We start from the raw sequence: 27,308 nt of genomic DNA, 5'->3' as shown, positions 1-27,308 counted from the left end.
AGAAGAAAAAAATGCTTTACATCTAGTCACAATTCTTATCTTTTTATCTGGACTGAAGCCCTCAGCATATCAGAACATCAACATCATAGATGCCCCATATATTATTAGGCTTTGTGTCCCAAGGCCTGTTCATGACACATACACCCCAGTGAGAGTAGGCTTTAAATAATAGTATATCACAGGATGATAACTAGATCATATGTGTCCGCTAGCGTCCCGCTGACAATTTCAGAAACATGTCCTTGATCTTGACACTGTCTATAGTAATATAGTTATAATTTGCGAATAACCTATTTAAACCAGCTTCAGCAAATTTCCATAACTTATATTAAAAGAAATAAAATAAAATTCTGTACAATTGTGCAGCCATAAAATGGCCTTACCACGACCCACATTTACATAAGTAGAATTTACCAACCACTGGATACCCAATGATAAAGAGAACTGGCGAATTTGCCCGATATGATTTTAATCTATGACTCCATCTCTTTTGTATTTTATTTTATTGTCATACTTTCACAGGCCGATGTAGCAGGACATATAGATTTCTGTAACTGTACAGAGTTAACTCCAACAGGCCCTGACCCAGGACAACATCCAGAGATCACAGAGCCAAATGGCCCTCATAAGGACACTACAGTGGTGCAGCAATGGCTTCAGCTGTAAAAGTCCTCAGTGATCCATAGAGAACCAAATTCTTGAAATCTGTTTTAGGTCAGTAAAAAAAATGGCAATGTAAATAGAGTTCCTCAAAAGTTCAAAAACTCCCTTCTTGTCACATCATTTCTTCTTCACTGCTGCAGCTTCTGCTAACCGAGCCTCCGCAGCAGCTTGAAGGAAAGCGCGTCGCTCTTCAAGGAACTTTCCATAGTCCTCCGGTGACAGACTGTAGGGACAAATAAAGAACCATTAACCACATGAGAAGACTCTTAACTGTATCTCTCCACACACAAGTAATCACATACAGGGAAAACTGAGTCGACCACTGAAATTTGTACAGAAAAATGGACTTTTAAAGGGGTGGTCCTCTCAAAGAAAATAAGTAAACAGAATGCAGGTTAAGGTGTATAAATGGGTTAACAAGCACGTACAGACCCCCAAAGTACAATGATGAAATAACCCAAATTACACCTATAACTAGATAAAATAGCTAGAATTGGGAATTTTAAAGAGGGTTATTCCATTAAGGTTACTAGTCTGTTGGCAGGTTAGAAGTGTCACATTGCTGGAAGTTCAAAAGGCAGATTCAACAACGGTCAGGTGAACTTAAACGTTCCATGCATCTTCTTAGTGACTCAAGTACCAAAACACTTGCATGACCAGCGCTCCATTCATTGCTATGGGACTGCCATCTCTGGCAGCCCCACAGAAGTGAATGAATTGCCAGTCGCACAAGTCCCTTGTTCCTCTGATCAGTGAGGGACCCAGCAGTCAAACCCCCAACGATATGGGAATAAGTTTCTTTAATTTGACAACCCCCTTAAGCCCCATTTTGATATGGGGTTTACATAATTCTCTTCCCTTTGTGGCCCAGTTCCCAGGATTGTCTCTCTTAAATTGGGACTTGCCTCCTTGTGAATGCCCCATTGCGCTTGCATGACTGGCGCTCCTTACACTTCTATAAGGCTATGGACACCAGAGATTACAGTTCTGGCAGCCCCATGGAAGTGAATGGAGCACCCATGCCACAAGCACATTGGAACTTCATTCACAAGGAGGCCTTAAGGGAGCCTCTGGTCCACTGTCCTCATAATCACCGGAAGACCTGGAGATTTTGCCCCCCAGCAATCAGACACTTCTGACCTGTAGATAGAGGGTAAGGGTCCGTTGCTCTCACCCCATACAGGGCAATGTGGTGTAAGACATGATCTGCAACTTAACATGTTTTTCTAAACCTGGCCATACACAAGCCAGACTGAAGGATCTGACCAGGGAGGGAGTTAATAATATATCATGTGTATGAGCAGCTTAACACTGTAGTGAAATAGCGCGCCTTACTCTTTGACAACTTTGATCCCCAATGAGCGCGCGCTGCCAATGATAGATTTCACGACTTCGATCAGGGGCATATCCCGGACAATAAAAGCTTCATCTTGAGACTTCACAACAGCTATTTCATATATTTGCTTCAAAGTCACCATCCCTGCCACCTCTTGACCTACAAGACAAGTAAATAGAGCTTTACAAACGGCATCCCAAAGTGTGCATAAAATAAATAAATGATTTACATATATTCGCATAATAAAGTCAATTTTATTCATAATCAACAAAGTAGAGACAAGAAACTTTGTAATATATCTTTATCCCGGAATCACCACCCCTCCTCCCCCTGCATTGATCACTCGCTCTCTTTTCAATGAAGATGGGTTACAGCCTAACATTTGCAGTCTACAGAAGTCTACGGAAAAGGGATAGAGAAGAGGAGCTGCTGGAGACAAAGACAGAGAAATACATATACAAGCCAGTAGCAGCGTCTGAGTATTTTCCTGGCTCTCCACACTGCTCAATTCACAGCTGTACTGCCCATTACTGCTGTACAATGTCCTGCACGCTGCTGCTTACAAGGCTAAGTTACAGAGAAGGGAGCAGGATCTCTGCTAGCTGTATATGGGAGACATCATAGCATCTAGTGACCCCTCACCTAATGACCAGGTATAGTCATGTTCATAGTTATCACAGCTTATTCTAGAAAAGTACAAAGTAATACAAAGGGCATTTAAAAATGACAGTCAGTGTCCTAATAGTGACTATTAACTCATCCTAGAAGAAACATTCCCATTCATAGTAAAGCTACTCCATGCATCACAATGTTAAAGCAATGAAGAAGTCATCCAAAGGGGCCCATCCTGATCTTGAGATATTAGAGCAACCTTGACCTAACCAGGATAGAAAATGGAGCAAAATATATAAGATTGCATGACAACAAAATGAATATTATGGATGAATGTAAAAGTGAGTTTGAATGAAAATGAAAAACATATGTAAAGGCGTTTGGCTCAAGCACGGCACAGGAAATGTATACGGGGTAGATTTAGTGGAGGTAATTTGTGAGATGTACAGATCAATGACGGTCTCTCAATCTCATCACTTCATCAGGACACAGCCATTGATTCTGGAACGCTTCTGGATTCTCTAAGTCTTGCGTGAAATACTTGAAAGTTGACTCATGTTAACAGATGACATCGGAGTACGCTAGAACTTTCCAGAATGTTTACTACTTGGCCTTACCACTAGATACATCTATAGCTAAGCTAATATTACAACCTGATCTTTGTGGGGGAAAGCTATCAAAGGGGGATGTCGAAAATGCCTATCCTTACAATAGGCCATAAATGATTGATTGGGGGGGGGGGGGGAGAGAAAACAGCAGGCCTGCACAGATCAGCCATTTGGGGTTGCTTCCAATACCATTACTATACAGTGCACAGAGTTAGGGGGAATTCACACGTAGTAAAGTGGAGCGCAATCTGGCACGTGTACGCGTGTCAGCAGTTTGCGCGCTCAAAAAGATCCCATTGATTTCAATGCAAAAGTACGGGAGCAAAATTACGCAATGTATACGCTCGTAACTCCCATTGAAATCAATGGGATCTTTTTGAGCGCGCAAACTACTGGCACGCGTATACGTGCCAGATTGCGCTCCACTTTACTACGTGTGAATTCCCCCTTACACGCCCTATATGTGCTCTGGCCGGGTGTAATTACTGGAGATCAGCTCCCAATGACATCAATGAGCTGCAGTAACAGTGTCAGCCACTACATGAGGCAAAAAGCTACCTGCTTGTGGCTGACTCCATGCACTGTATAGTATGGGTATCAGAAGGATAACCGAACAGCTGATGTTTATGGCCATTGAATTTGTTGGTTTTTTTTCTTAAATATCTTTATCACACACACATATATTTTATATATATATATATATATATATATATATATATATACACACACACTTTTTTTTGTTTATTTTAGTTTTTTTCCCTGTAGCTACACTCCACTCTGAATTTTTTCCCCAACTTCTCAGTACATGGTATGGAATATTAAACGGTACCATTGCAAAGTGCAATTTGCCCCAAGAAAATTAAAGCCATTCTATCATATATATATAAAAAAAAAAAAAAAAAAAAAGTCTCCTCCTCTTCGAATTGGACAGAGCCAACTGCGCATGTTCCTTCAACCATTTTGTGCTGGTCTCACGTAAGAAGAGGAGGAGACGCGTTAGAACAGAAGACGGGCGGCGCTGGAATCAATGACAACGCTGTGCTCTGAGAACAAGGGGAACGCTCCCTCTGCTTTCTGAGCACAATTAGCATAAGGAAGAAGAAAAAAAAATTAATAAACGGCGGCGCTGACCTGCAAAATAAAGGTAAGAGATGAATAATCTAAAGGCAATTCCTACGTGCTTTTAGTTTACTTTTGTTTTTAATGATAGAATCCCTTTAAGCACTCACATCGTTCTGTAATAAATAAAAGTTTTGGCTTTTGGAAAGCAGGAAAAAAAAATGGTTCCGGCAAGAAGGGATTTACTAAGCCAGTCTTAAAGAGGACCTTTCATCAGATCGGGCACAGGCAGTTTTATATACTGCTGGAAAGCTGACAGTGCGCTGAATTCAGCGCACTATCGGCTTTCCCGATCTGTGCCCCAGGTAAAGCGCTATCGGTCCCGGTACCGTAGGGCTTTAGTGTCAGAAGGGCGTTTCTGACAGTTAGCCAGGGACGCCCTTCTGCCCAGCAGCGCCTATCGCGCTGTACAGTGTGAGCAGGGAGGAACTCCCCCCTCCCCTCCTGATAATACTCGTCTATGGACGAGCACTGTGAGCAGAGGGAGGGGGCGTTCTTCCCCGCTCACACTGTACAGCGCGATAGGCGCTGCTGGGCAGAAGGGCGTCCCTGGCTAATGGTCAGAAACGCCCTTCTGACACTAAAGCGCTACGGTACCGGGACCGATAGCGCTTTACACCGGGCACAGATCGGGAAAGCTTTCCAGCAGTATATAACACTGCCTGTGCCCAATCTGATGAAAGGTCCTCTTTAAAGGATTTCCCCAGTGTTCTTCGATGTAGCTGAGTAGTTTTGCTATCCTACCTAAACCAGCCTATGGGCCATTATGGGTACATCCAAATGTGACAAATTTTGGTAGGAATTTCTGAAACTGAAGATTCTATTGATCTGAATGGAGTTGTTCTGCCGGGAAGACGATGGATATCTGAAGCCCATTTAGATCGTGTCTTAACTTGAAGAGGCAAAAAGTAAACAATTAGGCGTCTTCTTCTAGCTCCCATCTGCTTTATGAGAGTCAGTGCTCTCTATTCTCAGATCTCATTTAACTGCTTAGAGGAGCCCAAGGATCAACCACGATTCTGAAGTAATTGTTACCTTTTTCCAGGAATCTACTGTGAAAATGCTGGTACAGTGTGTCTTATAGCCTATGAGTCACCTGCCTTCCATAGCAGCGCCGAGAAGCTAAGCTTAGATTTCTGATTTGGACTATGTACATACTACATTGTAATAAGGAGATACAACCCCATTAATATTGGACACGTTTTTAATTTTACTTTTTTTTTTTTTTATAACTTTCTATTGTTAAATTTAATTTCCACGTAAAAAAAAAAACCAAAAAAACAAAACACAACCCATAATGACATTAAGGTGAATTTAAAAAATAAATTTAAAAAAAAATATTTTTCTAAATTTTTTTTTTTTTTTTAATGAGAGAGTTGTAGAATTTTTTTTTTTTTTTTTTATAAAGGAAGGCACTCTTGGCTCAAAATAGGACCCATACCCGATATCCACTGGGACTCACCAGACTGCCCAGTTGTGTCACCCCATGCCCCGATCAGACAAAAGAGAGTACCAGGACGACCCCTATAAGGGCAAATATTTTCTAATATTTTTTTTAAAATTCTTTTAGGTTTAGAAATTTCTTGCTGTAAGTGCGCTGGATTTATCATTTTCCATTAATTTCTTGTTATAACCGTAAAAATGAAGGTTCGCTGCGAACAGCCCTGCCTAATACAAGGCATTATACTGTATGTACCAAGAATAACTCTCCGTAATTAAGAGGCCATTGGACTGTAATTGCCAAATGGCACAAACTACAACTGTGCTGGCGCAAGCGCAGATACATTGTGAATAACTGGTCCTGCTCAGCAACAAAGTAACCATGGAGAGAACTAATGCAGATAAGTTTGTTTCCATGGATACAGATGTTACTAAAGAAGGTCAGTAATTACCATAATAATAAATGTCAATGAAATATCGCCATTCAATGTATCCCTACCAACGCTGCCGCGGGCGGACCTCGCAACGTACCAACTGTATAGTGAAATTAAAGTTATTCACCCGACTAGTGCTGACCTCTGCAGCAGGGGAGCCCCTATACGTCCTCGCCACAGTCACCGCTCCCTGATGTCCTATGCCAAACTCGGAATTATGAACATTACTTTTTGGCTGAGACCCCACGCTGCAGAAACACAGCATTTTTTGTTGCAGATTTTGCTGTGTATTTCTCATTCGTTTTGTAGCCACAACTGGATTTGGGTAAAAAAAAAAAAAAAAAAAAAAAAAAAAAAGGTGTGTTTCCGCAAAGTGAGACCTTTGCATTAAAGGAATTTCCCCACAAGCATAACCACACATAAAATTGTAGGCAATTAAAAATGAAACATTTTTAAAATATAAATAAAAATTTTGCAGAGCTTTAAAGATTTTCTCTAACCAAGTTAGTAGTGACAGTGTGTTGCCTTCATAGGACCATTGGCAGTCTATCAAGACAACGGACTGTAAGCACAAAGGGCTAGTTCACACGTGTTAGGATAGTTCACACGGGGCCAAAGGGGCGGATTTTGACAGCGGAATCCCCTTTACAATGGTGGTCTATGGACTCCCCGACTCAAAATATGGTCAAAATCCGCCCCACCGCCTCCCGTGTGAACGAGCCCTTAGGGTGGTTGAGGAATTTGGTCAGGAGAAAATCCGCTTCAGGAATTAGGAAGCTTTTTTTGGAGCGTTTTTTTTTTTTTTGACATGAGGTGGTTTTTGTTTCAGGTTTTTTTCCTCAAGAACAGTGAATGGACCTTGAAAAAAAAAAAAAAAAAAAAACGCCTGGCGTTTTTTGAGTTTTTTTTTTTTTGCCAAAAAACGCTAATGGAAACCTCCCATTGACTTGTATTGATTTCCTGAGGTGGAATCCGCCTGAAGAAAGGTCAAGTTGCTTCTTTTTTCCTAGCGGTCTACATAGACCTCGTCAAAATCCGGCCCCTCTTGCCCCGTGGGAACGAGCCCAAAGGGTCAGTTCACACTGAGCTTTTGCAGGCGGATTTTGACACAGAATCTGCCTCAAAATCCACCTGAAAAAAAAAACGCCTTCCATTCATCTCAGTGGGAGTCACTTGCATTTCATTCCGCTAACCATTTTTTTTCAGCTGGTGGAGGCAAAAAAAAAAAAAAAAAAAGCAACATGACCTATTGCGGATTCCACATCCGTGGCTCAAGATTCCCTCCTGATTTGGCCCATTCATCCGGGCCTGATCAGGACCAGGATGCCGTAACAGAATGCCTATGCACTTCACCGTATCCCGTCGCGGCTAACCACACAAAAAAGCCAGCAGCAGAAAGTGAAGCGGAATTTCCTCTTAACTTTCTGCTGTGTGAACTGGGCCCTAACATGGGTAGAGTAAATCTTTGTAAACATATAAAAATGTAGCAAATTTCTATTTACAAAAATGTATAACTTTTTATTGGTCTACAAATTTACATATAGTTCTGTTCATGTGAACACCCCTTTAGGCTGTGGCCCCATGTCACGTAAACGTCGCAATTTTGCTGCAGCATTTTATAGTACTTGTAAAGTGGATGGGATTCTGGCTAATCCGTCCACACATTGCAGAAAAAATAAAAAAGCGGACACGTTTTTGTAAATCGCCTCATGTTAGTTAATTATACCTACAGAAACGCTGGCGGTTTCCATATTGATATAATTGAAAGGAAAATCTGCAGAGGAAAATACTCGCTTGCAGGAATTTTTCAAGCGGGATGGGGAACGGATTTCCCGATCGGTCACCGAATGCAGGTGTGACCGTAATCTTAGGGGGTGTTCAGACTGGCAAGACAAACTGGCAATGTACTTAGTTTACAGAAAAATGTATATTTACCTAGGTTGTCGGGGTGGTCATGTGACCAGCCCAGGGACATATTCAAATTTTCCGATATCACCTATACTAATCCCCACACCTGCGCAATAGAGCTGGAGCGTCAGATACATTACATTGCGGCATTCTGGCTTGACTGGGCAGCCGCTGGCAGATTCCTAGAAGAGGAAGAGCTGGTCCTCCAGAAGGAAGTGGTGTTCTGTGCCCAGAAGATCCAGACAAGAAGATAGGCAAGTATGATGGGGCGAGGAGGTGGGTTGAGGTAGTTAGTTGGGTAGCCTAGCAGTGGGCAGGCTAGCTAGAGAAACAGGGAGGGGGTGTAAAGGAATGAGAGAGGGAGGTAGTGAGAGTCAGCTCAGAGGGAAGCGCAGAGCATTATGGTCATTGTAGCAAAATATAACAGGAAGCTACCCATGGAAACAAATACAGAAGATGCCAGGGGCTCCCAGAGAAACCCAGCAATCACTCAAAACACTGCTAAAAGGTATTTAGTTTCACTTCTTGCACTTTTTTACGCGGAAAACCCCTTTAACTTGCATATAATTTTAATTTGTAGGAGGCAAATAACAAAAAAGTTATGTTAAAGCTGGTTATTTAAGCGGCAGACATGGTTCTATCTGCAATAACAGGATCAAATTCTCCCGTGTAAAACAGAGACTGGGAAATCATCATCTTGTTCCAGTTTTGCACAACTTTGCTGATTTTGTTCCACATTGACCACTATATAAGAAAGTCTGCGGACCAGGAATCAGGATCATTCAGGGCGGGAAGCCATGGCCTGTTAGATTTACTAGCAACTACTTTAGAACTGTGAGTTATGGCTAAAATCTACATCAGTCTCTGACTGGTGTATATTTCATCTATGGTACATGGGACCTTCCGAGTCGACCCAAAATTATTGAGGCCTTTTATTACCGTAATTCTAGTGCACCTTGAGCCAACTGGGGAGATCATTAAGAAGGGCATAAGAAATTTCCCCTTATGTTTATGACCATAGAAGTGATCACTTGTGCAACATGCCATGCAATGCTATAATCACAAAGTGTCATCCAAGAAAGATTTGGATTACTTAAACCATTAACAACCCATGGAAAGAATGGCTAGAACTATTAGTTTTATTATAATAGTTATAGATGTGTTCCTTCTGTATGGAGCCATATTACAGGAGGTAGACTCACTACATGTCTATATCATGAGTTTTTCCAGGAAAAGCCTTCAACAATTATGTACAGGCTAAATGATAAATATCTGATTGCCGCGTCCTGACCTTTATAATCCCCAGCAGTCATAAGAATTAGGTTTCGGAATCCATATTATGAATGGAGCAGAAACGCACATGTGGGACCATCTCTACTAGCCCTATAGGTATGAATGCAGCAGTGTCACACCTATGTGATTGTCACTCCATTCATAAGGGGATATGTATCGTGCTTGTCCTCAACTGTTGCCCCATCTTCCCTCCCTTCTCCTCCTTCCAGTTTGCATGTGATGTTGTTTTGTCGATACGACTCCTCAATTTCCTTTTTTTTTTTTTTGCTGGTGTCAGGTGTTTATGGGACCAGTTTTGAATCTACTTTATTATCCTATCTAACTTCCTTTTTAATATAAAACAGGCTGTAACATTCTCCCCATCTAACAACTACCCAACCATCTAAAGGAATCGTGCTAGGGAAAGTCTGTGCACATTTGTACTGTGAATATCAAGAGCTGAAGCGTTTACCAAGGGGGATGGTCACTTCAAATGGCTCCATCTCCACTTTCATACCACCTAGAATAATGGTTCTGGTATAACAAGAAAGCTGAGAGTCAAGATGTGAGCTCTCCTGAGATATCACTACTTGGGAATTTGACGATACTGCATATAAAATCACATTACTAACTGTGTGTTTAACCACTTCTTTTATAGCTAGTACTTCAATCTCAGCTTTATTGTGGTACCAAGACCATTTTGTAGGTGGTATAAAACCAGAGATACGGCCATTTGGAGTCACCATCCCCACATTGCTGTGGGACAGACTCCTGGCAATGCTTAGTTAGATCATTGCTAATGGGAACTTTACAGCCCGTTTCCTATTAAAAGGAAGTTGGATAGAGTAATAAAGTAGACAAAAAAAAAAGTTCATGACACCCCCTGACAGAATAGCAAAAAATAAAATAAAATGGGAGGTATACTTTAACAAATCCCACTGATATTCTACATCAAACCCTCCAGTGCAAAGTGACCAGTTTCGAGATGATGACCTTTGCCAAAGTCTGACCTCCAGAGCATTACACCTAGTGGCCTCTTCTACCCATGTCTGACCTGTATAACATGACTACAAACCTGTCTTTGAAGCTCCTTTTTCTATTCCCGCTGCTGCTTTTAAGTAGTAAGACACAGGCGGTTGTCCAATCTTCATTTCATAGGTTCGGTCAGGCTGCAGAAAATAGTAGGTAATTTGTAAAGCTGAGCTTTGCTTTTAGTAACAGCACATTCACATTATCTGAGCATTCATGCAGTGTGCTACATTCACTATCAATTTCAAACTAAATAGGGGGATATTTCTAAAAGGGGCTACCCATGAACCCCCAAACCACAAATCAGGGAATAAAGCATTTGATCATTTGAAACCCCATTAATGAGACTAGCAGAAAAGGGGGCATGTAATGGGCGAGGGCACATGTCCCTCCAGATTTATGAATATTTATGCCAGTTTGATGGCATAAGTGATCCCTATAATCTATGCCAGCTTCAAAATGGCATAGATTTCGGAGAAGAAGCTGGGTAGGGGATATGAAACCTGGCATTGAAAACACCAGTCTTCATGAATCTGCCGCAATGAACTGAAAAATCTTACAGAAATATTACAGACACTTACATTAACAAAGATCTTCACTCTCATGGGGACTCCTTCAATGATGTCCTTGGTCCTCTCATTGAACTCCTTACAAAACTGACCAATCGGGATGCCCCTCTGTTTATAAGAAAAGAAAAAAAAAAACGCATTTACATTGCCAATTTGTTTTTAATTTTCTGCAAATATTCCACTGAACACAATTAAGGGGGTGTTCACACTACCGTTGGTGTCCGCTCAGCAGTGTCCGTGGCTATTGTCCGTACAAGATTTTAGCAACGGACACTAGCTGGTCCGTTTGCAATCTCCATTCATTTCAATGGGATTTTATCTTGTGTCCTTCAGTGTCCGTTTACAACCATGTCCGTTTTTTAAAGCGGAAAAAAATCCTACACGCAGGACTTTTCTGTCTGGTTGAAAAAACGGACAGTAAGTGTCTTTTTTTTTTTTTTTTTTTTTTACATTGAGGTCTATGGGCAAAGGACATTTAAGGACCGTAACGGATAGCCAGTTACTCTCCATTTGTGTCCATTATAGGTGTCTATTATTTTGTTGTTTTTTTTAAACGGACACCATCTGAGCGGACACCAATGGTAGTGTGAACCCTCCCTAACATAATGCTATATCAATATAGTATATCACCATCAATATATACGTTATCAATATCAGCTCAGCAGGTGCATAAAACCTGACACCTCCATGAATCAGCAGATATCTGCAGCTAAAGCATTACCAAACACTGAACAGAGCCAGAAACTCTGTTTAACAATGTACAAACCATTTCTGCCAGAGTACAACCTGCTGTTTTGTAAGGGTATGTTGACACTACTGTTAATTAATGCCTACTTGTATCCATTATTCTACTAACGTTATAGTGGTTGTGTGGCTATTGACACTTATTCCCCATCCACAGGACAGGGGATAAGTGTCCAATCGCCAGGTACTAAAGCGTTCAGAAGGACAGGGGAACAAAAGATCCCATAAGGCCTCCTTGTGAATGGAGCACCGAGCACTTGCAAGACCGGTGCTCCGTTCACTGCTATGGGGCTGTGGGCACATTACAGTTCTGTCAGTCACATACAAGCGAATGGAGTGTTTTCACACAAGTGTACAGCACACCATTCACATGGAGACCTTAAGGAAACTTCCAGTCCCCTGTCCTTGGAACTTGGCAATCAGGCCCCCCCCCCCCCCACGATTGGACACTTACCCTGTCCTGTGGATAGAAGACAAGTATCCATAATGGGACATCCCCTTTAATGTCCATTGCTCTCATCCTATAATGGATGAGAGCCACAGACGTTTCGCAACGGTAGTGTGAACATCCCCCACCTAAGTAGTTCTCTGCATCAGCTTATTACAATAAGACATCTTTAATGTAACACAACCATGTGCATGAAGACTGCAGGAAGTGAAGGGGGAAGATCCTATGAACATGTAATGTCTTGTATACAGCTAACACATGAATATGGTCACCGAAGTGTGACATATTGTCCATCACAATGCAGTTAACTCATCTACTGGATTTACCAAATTGCCCAATTTTAAGGGATTTTGTCATGTATATAAGCAGTGATCAAACAGCATGAAACAGAGCAGGGGGAGCTCAGCAGATTGATACATAGATTGTCGGAGAGGAATCAGTATAACCTGTATTTGATATATTTGCTCCTGGGCTTAGTGGGTGGCCCTTCATACTGACTGTCAATCTTCCATGTATAACAGTGCAGACAGAGATGGCCGTCTTTCACCAATATTACTACCCACTGGACGCCAAGCATAGGAGGAGTAATGTAAATAAATAAATAACAGATAACACTGAATCCTCTGCATTAAAACTATATCTCAATCTACTCAGCTCTCCACTATACAACATGACGCCTGCAGATAGGACCGTATGTTCAATGTGACACGTTCCTTCCACTTGGAACATATTAAAAAGCTACTCCAGGGAGTCTGTCAGCAGTTACATCCTCTAAGATTTTGTATGCAACAAACTCAGTGATTTCAGGTCAATTCTAATCCCATTTCATCCTCCACCAGCCTCCTCCCTCGTCTCCATTGATAAGTTACCTACAGGGAATGGCTGAATACATTATTACAATAGTAAAGTCAGTTCCCATAATAGAGGTGACTAGTCACGAACGTAGGAGAGGATGCAGAGCTACCCGTGATAGGTGTTGGTTCCAATCACATGACGCTGGGTCCGAACCAGCCCAAAACTCCTGGGATCGTCACATACAAAACCCTGGAGGAAGTAAATGAAGACGGAGTCTATGGAGATCCCTTTTAACCTAAATAATTATACAGGTCACAGACCTGTCCCAAGGTGGGACCCAAAGGAGGTCCTGGTGCCGCCTGTCCAGCTCCGACTAGCGCTCTGATCACACCAGCAACATCCGTTTTCTTCACAGCTTTCACCGCTCGGGAAGCCTTAGACATATCTAGTGAGGAAAGGTGAGATTTACTGTCAGGTCTGTATAAGACAAAGCACAACCAAAAGTAACAGCAATATAAAATACACCTATGGGAGTCAGAACTTGACAATCACACGGCAATGAGCGGCACTATATAGGCACTGCTTATCTCCTACAGAAGTAGCTTCTTCTGTGCCAAGTGGAGTATTAAAGGGGTTGTCTAACTTCCAAAACATAAATGCAAATACATCATTACTAAATACTCATTGTTCACCCTCTGCTTGGCCTTATTCTACTTGCTGCTCCTTGTATCACTATTATTTACATGTAATGAATTTGCGGACAAACTACATCTCCCATGATTCATCACTCTCTGCGTACATCTCCCTTCTCCACTTTCCCCAGGAATAAAATTACACTGCCTGTGTGCAAACTCCCTCCCTGGGGTCTGTGTTGTGTCACATTTCTTCCTCAGCACCCCATATATCCGACCAGGTAATAAAACACTCCCACAAAGGTTAATATAATTTATATAGCACCATTAATTCCATGGTGCTTTACATTTGGGAGATGATTGGCTTCAAGCATGCAAAGGGTCACGTGCTAATGTGATGTTTTGTTTGCTGTTTGAACTGCTCACAGGGAGGGGTAGTGAGCTTATAAACAAAATAGAGTTGGGGGTCAATGACCTGAAATCAAATTAGATAAAGCATGCCAAATGTATACAGGATATTAGGAAGGGTTTTGGATTGATGCTGGATAACCCCTTTGATCGTGGGTGTCTGGAGTAAGAGCCCTGATCACTTTAGGAATCCATAGAACGTCATCCTCTGCTGCTTTCAGATACCACTAAACAACTGGGATTTTCTTTCTTTGCACCACTGACTGACCTATATGACTTCTTATAGCCACATTAGTAGGACAAGCCCCTATAACCCAGTTATCACCTTCACTGACCATACAAGGACTCTACAGCTATAACCTACAAGCTCGCGATAGTTCACCTATAGATAGGGTGTATGAGAGGTCTGGGCCTACCTGACTACCAGAAGCCGGGACCTCGATTAAGAATTCAGCGCCTCTTCTATATCACAGGCGGCAGAAACACCATCCGACCTTCAACCACAAGAAACTTTACCATGCGACAGCCAGCAAGGCTGACAGAGAAACCTCATTGGCTAGAACAAAAAGTGGGCGAGACCTCGACAACCAGCATGCATCTGTCAATGCCGGCGAGGTGACTGGCTACACAGTGCTCGCTTCTGATTGGACAATCTCTTCACATGAACAAGCTCCGCCTCCACCTCTCACAGCGCGGATTGGCCCGTAGAGGTTACATTGTTAAAATTATTGGAAAGTAGAGGGAAGGAAGTTTATAAGCAATAATGAGTGTGAATGTCTCTCAGTAGGCGACATGTTTGTGTAGTCCATTCTGACCCACACGCTGATGTACGTATTGTTACTCGTTTCTAATCCTCTATAGGTCGAGGCAGCCGCCAATCTATGACATCTCTAACTAACATTGGCTATGCTTAGACAGAATTAATAAGTGAAGTCACGCCCCTTCTCCTTCATTGGTTACCGCATAGTAGAGGGCGCTGCTGGTTGGTGTAAGCGCTGTGTGGGCGGGGCATTGAGTGACTTGTGCTGTAACCCGGATGTGGCTTTATTTGAGTCTCTCCCTTGTGGACCGGCAGCAGGTGAGCGGTGTGTGGGGGAGGTGATGCGGCTCCTGTGCGGTATCGCAGGCTTTCTGTGTGTCTGCATTATTTCTGTATGAATGAGGGCAGTGCTGCTTATTGGTGTGTACTGTGAGAGGACAGGGCTGCTGTGACAGCTGGGACCCTGCTGAGACATGCTGGGGTGGGGGATGTTATCATGGTCAGTCAAGGGGCTTCTTGGAGTGGGCACTCAAGTGATCATGAAGGGTCACAGCAGTTTGATCCCCCCCCCCCATTGATGCCATAAGGTAGCAAAACATTGTAACCTCCTTAATGTCCAATCCTAATAATTGATGATGGCCGCACATATTCTGCAAAGTGTGCATGAAGCCTATGGCTGTGGCATCAGCCGGTTACAGGAGGACCCCTGCTCTAGACACTAGAAGACAATAACTTACCTAGCAGAAGCCCCTGTGGGTCCCTCTAAACCACTTTGATACTGGAGATGTCCCTTTATAGCCAGGAAGAGTAAGTGAATGATGTGAATTTTTTTAATTTTTTTTTAAAGGGATTTGATCATTAGAATCTCATTTTGAGGTAACCCCACATCGGAATAGCCTTAAGAAAGGCTATGTGTCCCCTCCCTTTATAATTCTGCTCCGTGCCGCCGTTACGTTGCTATTTTGTTTTTTCCTGGTATGCAAATGAGTCTTCAGACAGCACAGGGGGCGTCCTGAAGTAGATGTAGGCATCACTGGAGAGTCTTCAGGGGACACCCCTTTGTTTTCTGGAGACTCATTTGCATACCAGAATATCAACGGAACGGCGGTGCAGAGCTGAATTACAAAGGTGGGGGAAGTATAAGCCTTTCTTAAAGGGATTCTAAGAAAGGCTATTTGTCTCCTACCTTTAGACATGGTCTCCTCCGCGCCATTCCGTAGAAATACCGGTTTTAACCGGTATGCAAATGAGCTCTCCGCAGCAATGAGGGCGGGCTCCATTGCTGAAAGGCCGATGATCGCGTCCCCATTGCTGCCCAGAGCTCTTTCCTGTGCCGCCTCCTTGTTCTGCAGCAACTCCGCCTCTTCTGGCTTCTCTTGCTCTTGTAGTTCGAAACAGGAACATAGAGAGGCCACCCCAAAATGGCCGCTGGCCGACTCCTCTATTGAACTGCAAGAGCGGCTACCCAAAAATGGCCGCCGGCCATTTTTTGGTAGCCGCTCTTGCAGTTCAATACAGGAGCTGGCTGGCAGCCATTTTGCATACCGGTTAAAACCGGTATTTCTACGGAACGGCGCGGCGGAGACCACATCTAAAAGTAGGAGAAGAATAGCCTTTCTTAAGGCTATTCCGACGTGGTCATTAGAAAAAAAGGTAGTTTAATGGTAGAATCCCTTTAAGGCTATTCGGACATGGTATTACCTCAAAAAGGGATTTTAATGATAGAATCCTTTAATGGATGTCACACAGCAGCATTAATTTCACTATACGTGAATGGCGGCTATTCACATGACCGTCACGGGCCATTAAAATATAGGTCATGTCCTATTGGCCATTTTCATGATCCATCCATATACTGACATATGTGGGGCATGTCACTTGTCCCTGGTGCTCTGGTGTCCTTCTGCTCCGACAGCTTCTCAGGGGTCTCTTCCTGAGTTCTGCTGATTGTGAACCTAGTTTTATTAATTGAAATGCTGCAAAGTTTTTAAAGATTTTCTCTAACAGTCTTATTGGTACATTGTCTTGATTTTTTGCTGATGGATACGACCACAAGTGCAGAAACCACCTATGGTTAGAAAATCAGCTTTGATTTCCTCATTGTGGCCAGGTTAGCTTCTCATGCATGTAATGTCCCTGCATGTACAATAAGGAAATAATACCTGAGTATCTGACAAGTCCCAGTTTCCTGACTAATAATTTAACCAATATTAATGTGCACACTGTATAGTATTATATGCTTCACTTTTGTGAAATACAAGGAAGTGTCCCATGATAATGTCCCAGATTTTTCCTTGCAGTGCCAGTCTTTCTGTATTTTCTGTCTTCTAGGTCTGGTATACCTACAATTGCGCCCCATTTCCTATCAGTAGAACTTGGGCGTGTCCTGGTTTTTAGCCCAGGTCCAGCTTGCGCAATTTGGATCTTGCAGATTTGAAGATTGCAAAATAATTTGTGACTGAGTTAGTCTGAAAAGAAAAGCGTAGAGGTTTGCCCTCGCGGTTTTCTTTGGAAGTCAAAGACTAAATATGAGCAGCTAAACAATAAATTAGGTTATAAGTCCAACCTATAACCCTACAGTGTCGATCCAAATGAAGGCAAAATACCCCATGAGGCTGATGCCAATTCCCCCATATAGGGATCACAATGTACATTTTTTTTGTTCCTATCAGTATATGGAGGAAATCCACGCAAACACAGGGAGAACATACAAACTCCGTGCAGATGTTGTTTCTGGTGGGATTCGAACTCAGGACTCCAGCGCTGCAAGGCTGCAGTTCTAACCACTGAACCCCCCATAATATTTTTCTGTTCAAAAGAGACATCTAGACCCTTTTAGAATTTGCACAATGAATTCACCATCACCGCATCCTGTGCTAGTGACTTCCATAGTTGCACTGCTCTTACAGTAAGGAATCCCGATCTACGATGCTGGTGAAGGGTTCTTTCCTTTGGGCGTAGAGGATGTCCCCTTATAACTGTCACAGACCTAGGAGTAATGAGATCAGCCCCTCACAGACATCTCTACATGTTACAGTGGAGAGGGAAAAAGGGACAAATAGGCTTCAATGTGTATCTTCTGGATAAAGGGTGTTTTGTAAAATACATATCCTGGAATAGTGATGCTCTGACTGTTAGATCTTCCCAATCTCAACATTAGAATCTTAAATCCACTATTTACTGAGAATGATCCAGGAGGATTGGAAGACTGACAATATCTGAACATAAGTAGATATCCTACAATCATATCTGACAGCTATAATAGCCATGTGGAATTTGTTGACTACTTTCTGCTGTGCGTAATACTTTCCTTGTAGTCTTGCAGTGCAATTAATTTTTCCTATCCATATGCATAAGCGTCCTATAACATGCATAAGCTATGTGTATTGAGATTGGAAACTTCTTTAGCGCATGTTTACATATTTACTTTGCCCAACGTATACTTCTGATGGATGCCTCCAAAATATGCCGCCAGGTACGTATGACCTCCTGACGGAGGGTAAAAAGCCTTTTTTTTTGTGTTTGGTCTTTATTAGGTGAGTGGCTGCATATAAATATTTGTCATGTACGCCCGAAGCTTTCCTGGTGTGTATATGCGAACATTTGCAGTGTAAAGAAGCCTTAGGGTTTTCTTAGTTTTGGTTTTTCATTTGGTTTTTCCCTTAAATGTAATCCACAGTTACCACTTTTTAACTTAAGTTTAATCCACTACCCCACTATGCTAGTTGGTCACTGTTAGTACTGTATTTGTTTTGTGTACCATATGTAAACCCTCAAATGTACAACACCATGGAACTAGTGGTGCTATATAAATAAACAATAATAATTAAAAGGGTTGTCCCATCTCAAGGATTCCATACTGGTAGCTTATGTAACTTGAAGACTTTTCCTAAATATATTGCTTTAGAAATGCTGCTTTGTTTGCCTGCTATATGAACTTATTCCTCCCATTGTTTACACAGCGTTGCTATAACCACGGACCTGTGAGATAGGACAAGTGATATCACTCACTGCTGTGCAGGCAGGACAATCATTCAGCTAGTTGCAGTTTGCTGATAAAGCCCTGTCTCTTATCTCTCTATGTAAATACACAGATAACACTGAGTCCCTTTTGTACAAGCATCTGACCTGTATAAATGTTGTGAGACTTCTCCGGCCGTTTAGAAAGAGGTTTGGAGGGAGAGGGAGGAGAAATACAGGAAGTGAAAAGAAAAGACTTTAACCAGACTGCTGAAACACGGAAATGGGAAAACCCCTTTAATAATAATAACCGTGGCATACAATAATAAAAATAAGTCCCACAAAAGATGTTAAAATTTGTGACCGAAAGCACAAATGGACTTATCAGAGTGAACTAGACGTCTTCAAAGGAGAATAATCGCTCTGTCATAACAGATTTATAGTCTGTGGACTCTTGCTAGTCAAACCAGGAGCCTTTCCAGGTGTTTAATATGTCCTCCCTATGCCTCAACCTCTTGGATCTAGAATTTTGAGAGAAGGCTCAAATGTCTCCAAAGTCAGGATGCTGTGTCTACATTGATGAGGTGCCTTACTATTGGAGCATATTCACGGGACTGAGTCCTGTCTGGGAAACCTAGTCCATGTTCAGACCATATTTCCTGGACTGAACAGAGTTGTGTGATGAATAGCCTGAGTTATAATGCAGCGAGCTCCCAAGGCTTTCCGGGAATGCTTTGCCAAAAAGTCGTTCTCCAAAACCTTCTAGACTTCAGACAAATCTTAACAGATAAGGCTCCAAGCCCACCCAGAGTTTAGAATTGGCACGGCTGGATGCCTTGTTATCCTTATTAAAAGACAAATAGCAGGACAGGAGGAGGATTGACTGGGAATCACCAAAGCAGTGGCGTAACTAGGAATGGCGGGACCCTGTGTCGAACTTTTGACATGACCGATGCCAAAGACCTCGACCGACGCCGAAGACCTCGACCAACCCCCTCCTACGCATTCCTGCATGCTCTATTATGCCCCATAGTGGCCCCTGCACACAGTATTATCCCCAATATTGGGCCCTGCACACAGTATTATCCCCAATATTGGGCCCTGCACACAGTATTATCCCCCATAGTGGCCCCTGCACACAGTATTATCCCCCATAGTGGCCCCTGCACACAGTATTATCCCCAATAGTGTCTCCTGCATACAGTATTATCCCCCATAGTGGCCCCTGCACACAGTATTATATCCCACTGTGGACACTCATAAACAATTATTATACTCTGGGGTCTTTTCAGACCCCAGAGTATAATAATCGGAGACCCAGGGGGAGAAAAACCTTAAAAAAAAACACTGTTACTTACCTCTCCACGATCCGGGCAGACTTTGGCCTAGTCATCTGACGTCTCATGACCCCGGCCTGCGTCCTGGGTCATGTGACGTCATTGAAGATCGACTACTTCAGAGGCCAACAGCATAGGAGACGGGAGATAGGTGAGTAACAGTTTTTTATGTTTCTCACCTCTCCCGGTCCGCCAATCATTATACTTGGGGGTCCGAAAAGTTGAAATTCTTTATTCAAGTCACAAACACAACGTACATTTAATTAATTAATTTATTCATCTCTGTTTGGACACTCCCACTCTGCGTCTCAAGTGGGACGGCCCACTATGTCTATTTGTATTGTGACTAAGTGTATGCGTGTAAGCGCCTGTCCTTGAACACTTGACAAAGTGCTACCAGAGAGGAACCCTCTGCCAATCGGTTCCAGTGCAATTTAAGTAGTTGCAAATTCCTCAAAACTCTAAGGGGGCATTCACACTACGTATACGGCAGCTTATTCTGAACGTAAAAAAAAGGTTCGGAATCTGCGGCGTATAAAGCAGCTCCATTCATTTCTATGGGAGCCGGCATACGAGCGCTCCCCATAGAAATGAATGGGCTGCTGCTTTCACTGCGAGCAGTCCCATTGAAGTGAATGGGCGGCGTGTACGGCTCGGCATGAGCAGAGCTTGCCGTATACGCCGGCACTTCCCATTCACTTCAATGGGACTGCTCGCAGTGAAAGAAGCAGCCCATTCATTTCTATGGGGAGCGCTCGCATGCCGGCTCCCATAGAAATTAATGGGAAGTGTTCGGCAGCCCTGCTGTAACGCCGGCGTGTACGGCTGTGATACACACTGGCGTTACGTAGTGTGAATGCCCCCTAAAAGGTGAGAGTTATTTATCTATATCTCCGATACTTACCTCGTAGTACTTCACTAGGCAGCTCGGTGTTGTTCCTTTTTCTTTTTGAGCTTGGTATCCTTATTAGGAGAGATGATACTCTGACAAAAAAGTGTCCGAGAACCTCTATAGGCTGTGCTTTGGCATCAAGTATAGACTTGTAAGGAGAATGAAGGACAACAAGAACCAAACCATGTAAAGCTAACATGGGGACCATTGGTTGTGGTCATCTTCAATCATGGAGAGAAAAACATGATTTAGAGCGTTGAGAATTGGTTGCGCTCCTTCTGCTTCAATATAGGTTTGGCTGGCTCTACCTTGATTCTTTTCAAATCTTGGGATTACCTGCCAGGCCCCTTGGGTTGTGGAACTTGAATTTTAATGTTGCTTGTGGGCAGGGGTCGCATCCATCTGGGGAATGGGTCATCTTGATTGACTAACCACGTAACACTTAGATACACACTTGGAACCAAAGGTTCTCTTGAAGGCACTAGTGCTTTTGATGTTGCATAAAAAATCCTAATTTCTGGAAATATAAATGGTCAGCTTAAAGGCTCTCTTGATCCCAGGTACTGAAGCGCTCAACCACAGTGATGCAATAGGACGCCTCGGGTAGATATAACCAGGCTTTATTAACAATGTGATAACGTGTTTTGGGGTAATCTGTGTCCCACATGGATACACCCCTTCTTCAGATCAGAAACTGTAATTCCAGAAGATTACTTGGTTGATCCTGTGAATACAAAACGATACAGTGTTGATCCTTCTGATTCTACCTACAACTATATGGGTTCCTTATACCCTCTGAGACAGAACAACGGAGAAGGACGGCTCAGAGGTGGAAGTGGTGGAAGTTCCTCCTCTTCATGCAATCATAGGTCCAGTCAGATGTCTTCAGGAGGTCAATCCTCAACAGGATTAAGACGCCAAACTTCAAGTCCAGACTTGGTTATAGAACAGACCCAGCCACTTCCTCTCCGCCCAAGATCTGCCTGATTTAGAGTGTTAGTGACCATAATGGAGGTGTCTCTAACCTCTCTGGTGCACAGAAAGTCTATATCCTTCTTGGGTTTTCAGGGAATTGGTTGAGGGGTAGTCACTGTGTCACAGAACTGAATGGATTAAAGAAATATAAGTGTAAACGGTGCATAAAATGTTATCCTATGAAGATGTGATTTTGTTTGGCTGTGGACTTTTCCAGGTTGGGAATGCTTGAGGGTTCATCTATAGCTCTAAGTTCTGTGAATGGGGGTACCAGAAGATCTGGGACTTTTAGAAGGTCAGAACTTATCATATCATTGATGGATGATGACCTTACTCGTACAGGTCTGGAGGACATAGAGGATAAAGGCTGCAGAGAAAGGAATAGAAGGTTTCTGTAATTTGTATTTATAAGGAGAGTTTTTGACCTAAGGGCTAGGAAATGTGTGGAATAAATGAATGTACCCCCCTTCAGTCTAGGAGCCTGGGCCAGGGCTTGGCTTATTTCTAAATTCATGAAACATTTGAGGAATTTTATCAATCAAAGGGTTCATCGGAAAGGGTAAGAGTATGTTCACACGGCAGAATTTTGAGGTGGTCTTCCAGCTCTTTCATCCTCCATTAAAGGTTCACAAGATGGAATATGAAGAGGAATTTGGGGTGGTCTGCTGCCTCAGATTCCTCTCTATATTTTGGCCCTGTGCATCCCATAGTGGAAAGCCAAAGCAGTGCTTCAGCTCCAGATGCAATGAGGTCAGTCAGTCCGAACCCCGAGCTTTGGATTCCGTTTATTTAGCTTACCGTATATACTCGAGTATAAGCCGACCCGAATATAAGCCGAGGCCCCTAATTTTATTACAAAAAACTGGGAAAACTTATTGACTCGAGTATAAGCCGAGGGGGGGAAATGCAGCAGCTACTGGAAAATTTCAAAAATTAAAATGGTTGGAGTTTTTGGGTGCAGTAGGTGCTGGGGAAGGGGAGGGGGTGTTTTGGTTGTCTGTCTGCCCCTCCCCTGAGCTTGAGGACTGTTTTTTCTTCCCCCACTTGGAATTCAGTCTGGCTGAATATAGGGGATCTGCAGTGCTCCTATTAACCCCTTCCCAACGGAACAGGAGCACTGCAGGTACCCTATATTCAGTAGACCGGGCACTTTCAGACACAGGGATACCTAATGTGTTTGTGTATCACAGTCATTTTCTACTTTTATATGTATTCTAGGGAAAGGAGGGATTTACAACTTTTATTTACTTTATTATTTTTATTATATTTTTTTTTTAAGCTTATTTTTTTCTTACTATTTTATGGGAGATTCTATACATAACTATTGCGGCACAAAAACTGTGCTGAAAAATTCGGCTTCTACTCGAGTATATACGGTACTTATATAGCGCCAACATGTTCTGCAGTGCTTTAGACATTGTCAATAGGTGTCCCATACAGGGCTCACAATCTACACCCCCTATCAATATGTCTGGAGTATGGAAGGAAACAGGATATTTCTTTTTCTTTTTTTTTTTTCTTCCTTTAGCGTCCTTGAAAATGAAGGGTCCTTTGCTTTCCAGACAGAATTTGGAGCTAATGTCGAGTTACAATCTGCCTCAATGTCAGCTGCAAATTCAGTCGTGTGAACTCGTAACTCATTAGAAAGATCTATATATACTGTATATGCAGATCAAGAGCATCTATCCCAGGGGTCTCAAACTCGCGGCCCGCGGGCCAACTGCGGCCCTCGGGACAATAGTTTGCGGCCCCCGGCGGACATCCCGACATCCGCCGTAATAGTACGGCGCATGTTGGGTGTGTAACTATGGCGACCGCTCTGGACCGATCAAAGGCATTAACCCCTCCGGCCCACGGTTAAAGGTGCCGGAGGCACCATTTTGCCGGTGATCGTCGGCGCCTGGAGCAAGCTCCAAGGCCGACGTCACGTTGCCATGACAGCCGGGAGCCTTTACAAGGCTCCCAGGCTTGTCTGCAATCTCTTTTGCAGGCTGCTCTATGCAGCCTGCAAAAGAAATGATGATTTTTTGCAATGCATTAGCATTGTAATGCATTGCATTAGTGATCAGACCCCCTGGGGTTCAACACCCCTAGGGGGTCTAATAAATGCAAAAAAAATAAATAAAAAAAAGTAAAAAAAAAAAATAATAATAAAAATATATATATATATATATATATATATATATATATATATATATATATATATATATAAAAGTATTAAGAATTCAAATCACCCCCTTTCCCTAGAACACATATAAAAGTAGTTAAAGAGGACCTTTCATCAGATTGGGCACATGCAGTTCTATATACTGCTGGAAAGCTGACAGTGCGCTGAATTCAGTGCACTGTCGGCTTTCCCGATCTGTGCCCGGTGTAAAGCGCTATCGGTCCCGGTACCGTAGCGCTTTACAGTCAGAAGGGCGTTTCTGACACTTAGCCAGGGACGCCCTTCTGCCCAGCAGTGCCTATCGCGCTGTGCTCTAAGACTGGGGAGGAACGCCCCCTCCCCTCCTGATAATACTTGTCTATAGACGAGCACTGTGAACAGAGGGAGGGGGTGTTCCTCCCCGCTCACACTGTACAGCGCGATAGGTGCTGCTGGGCAGAAGGGCGTCCCTGGCTAACTGATCAAAGCAAAAAAGCAATTCCCCAAAATGGTAGATCTAAAAAGTACACCCGGCCCTATGCATCCCCATACACGGACGTATAAAAAAGATACGGCTGTCAGAATATGATGACTTTTAGAAAAAATAAATTGAGAAAACCTGATGCGGCCCAGCCTCACCCAGACTGTACCTCCAGCGGCCCTGGGGTAAATTGAGTTTGAGACCCCTGATCTATCCTATCAAAATATATAAGAAAAAACAGCTGAATGCGACGGGTGTTTGAGGAGATAAAATCTATTCAAACTATTCTATTTAGTAAGTAATCCTAAAAACAATTAAACAAAAAATCCAGTGTATTTAAATTAAAAATCCCCTAATACATACATATATTCACACACACGTAGTACTAGGGGAATGACATGGGTATATATTTAAGATACAACCCACCCCCCATCACTAGTCAGTCAGCGTAGTCGGTGTCTTTGTGTGAGGTTACTTTATGTAAATTCCCCCAAACAGATGGAAATATCTCCAGGGAAAATCTAGAAAACCTATAAGTAGTCCATGTTATGTTACTTCAGTGGACAACCCTATGTCAAATATAAGCAGTGTGTATCTATCTACATGATACCCCTAATCTTGTGCTCCAAGATGCCCTCTTCCTCCGTCGCTTTAACCGCTTCCTTTCTGTGTAGTCTCGCTGCTGCGCTTTGAAATCTCGGGCATGCACAGTAACGCTCCGTTCTGAGCGCTACTGCGCACACCTGAGAGCCATTTTCTTGTAGCTATCAGTTTTTCCGATATGTAATAAAAAAGAGGTTTTTGTTTTTTTTTCAAAAACGAGTACCTATACCTATGGCAGGGAGGTATTCAGTCGAATACTACTCACTCATCTCTAGATTCTATCATTAGAACCATTTTTTTCAGGCCTACCATGTCGGAATAGCCTTAAAAAAGGCTATTCTTCTCCTACCTTTAGATGTTTTCTCCATGCCGCCATTCCGGTGATATTCCCGGTTTTCACTGTTTGCAAATGAGGCCTCAAGACAGCACTGGGGGCGTCCCCATGCTGCCTGCAGACTCTCCAGCGATGCCCTCCATCTTCTTCTTGCGACACGTCTTCTCTGTGTCTTTAACCGAAAGCGCCGACTGCGCATGTGCGGTGGCCATCTTCCTGTGGCTGGATGGACAGTCACGCAAAAGGCCACAGGAGGCTGCCGCACATGCGCAGTCGGCGCTCTTGGTTGAAGAGGCAGTCGCGAGAACAAGATGGAGGGCATCGCTGATGAGTCTGCAGGCAGCACAGGGGACACCCTGTGCTGCCTGCAGACTGGAGGCTCATTTGCATACAAAGAAAACCAGTAATAACACTGGAACGGCGGCGTGGAGAAGACATCTAAAGGTAGGGGAAGATCTGACATGGTAGGCCTGAAACAAAGAATTCTAATGGTAGAATCCCTTTAATTCCTATATATGTCTTTTCAACTACACTGTCATGTAGAATAGCCGAGATATGTAGCCACTTATAACTGGACTCACTAATGTTATACACATGGAAATCTTCAATATTTTATTTTTTTCAGGAACACTGTCTTTGCAAACATGGCCACCCCATCTCAGTACATCCTACCCAATGACCTTCCTGTTGCTTTACTTGACTGTGAGGAGGCCTTCTCACTTCTGTCGGCAGAGGAGAAGCTTTACACCCATTTTCTGTCTCGGGCATCATTTTATGGAGGATTGATAGTTCTGTTCCAGACCTCACCCGAGTCTCCGGCTATATACATCCTGCTGAACCGGCTCTTCAGGGCCCAGGAACCTTCTGTGTTGCATGGAGTGGCCCAGTGCCAGGGCCTGACTGATGAAGAGTACCAGGTATATACTGACGGATTCATGAGTACCTCTCTTAAGAACCTTATGTTTCTTTAATAAATCTCCAGTGGTTGGTGTCTTGATACTTAAGTCTATTTACAGCTAAGGGCTCGTTCACATCTGCGCCCAGGAGTCCGTTCTGCAGGTTTCCATTTCCTGCACAAAACAGGGCAGGAGACGGAAACCTGCCGGCATCTTTCAAACCCATTCATTTGAATGGGTTTGAAAAGTGTCTGTCCGTGAGCGCCGGTGAGTGTTTTATGCGCTCCGCGGCAAAAACGTTTTCTTTTTTAAACCGGACACAGAGTCGGACATGCAGTACTCTGTGTCCGGTTTAAAAAAACCGGTTTTGCCGTGGAGAGCATAAAACACTCACCGCTGCTCACGGCCAGACTCGGCATGACAGGTTTCCGTCTTCTGCATGCAGAAGACGGAAACCTGAGAACGGAGTCCAGATTATGATGTGAACCCAGCGTATGCAGTTTTGTAAAATTCTGCCACTCTATATGTGAGCTATATGTACATATCAAAAGGTTAGAGAAGCCAACAAACCTCCAATATGTTTCACCTACTGGGAGCGATCCTTACGGATCCCAGAGGTCTGTATTGGGTTTCTGTAGGGTTGGCATCTTGTTTGCAGGCACATCATTAGACAACAATGGAGGGAATCGCACCTTAAATTTCTGCACGCTACTATATATGTATTCGATGTTTCTGCTACTAACAAAGACACAACTAGACTAACCTCCTACCGGAAGTGCTCTAAACCAAAAACGGATCTGTATCCTGGTATAGGGCAACGCCTAAATATGCAGAGTTTCTAGCATATTGTTCAGGCCCTTTTAAAGAACTTGGTGAAGATAGATGCTGCTGCACACACCAATCTTTA

At 43.1% G+C, this 27,308-nt stretch overlaps 2 protein-coding genes across 2 annotated transcripts in view; one reads left to right on the top strand and one right to left on the bottom strand.

Annotated features, from left to right (window-relative positions):
• Window positions 1-480: 480 nt before the first annotated feature.
• Window positions 481-14,587, bottom strand: MRPL11 (mitochondrial ribosomal protein L11). The gene is made up of 6 exons (XM_075280545.1): window positions 14,434-14,587; window positions 13,298-13,422; window positions 11,003-11,098; window positions 10,468-10,561; window positions 1,999-2,158; window positions 481-886 (listed from the first exon to the last, which is right to left on the bottom strand). The coding sequence occupies exons 2-6, from the start codon at window positions 13,418-13,420 to the stop codon at window positions 781-783; spliced, it is 579 nt and encodes a 192-aa protein (XP_075136646.1). The 5' UTR covers window positions 13,421-13,422; window positions 14,434-14,587; the 3' UTR covers window positions 481-780.
• A 443-nt stretch (window positions 14,588-15,030) lies between these two features.
• Window positions 15,031-27,308, top strand: part of DPP3 (dipeptidyl peptidase 3) — a 29,204-nt gene continuing 16,926 nt past the window's right edge. Inside the window, exons 1-2 of the mRNA XM_075281550.1 lie at window positions 15,031-15,095; window positions 26,131-26,422. Of these exons, the coding sequence (XP_075137651.1) occupies window positions 26,150-26,422 (273 nt within the window). The 5' untranslated portion in view covers window positions 15,031-15,095; window positions 26,131-26,149. The remainder of the gene's footprint in view (window positions 15,096-26,130; window positions 26,423-27,308) is intronic.

This window comes from Leptodactylus fuscus, chromosome 7, assembly GCF_031893055.1.
Source record: "Leptodactylus fuscus isolate aLepFus1 chromosome 7, aLepFus1.hap2, whole genome shotgun sequence".
NCBI classification, from domain to species: domain Eukaryota; kingdom Metazoa; phylum Chordata; class Amphibia; order Anura; family Leptodactylidae; genus Leptodactylus; species Leptodactylus fuscus.
Note: the sequence above shows the minus strand (reverse complement) of the source record. Positions and strands in the feature narration are given on the sequence as shown.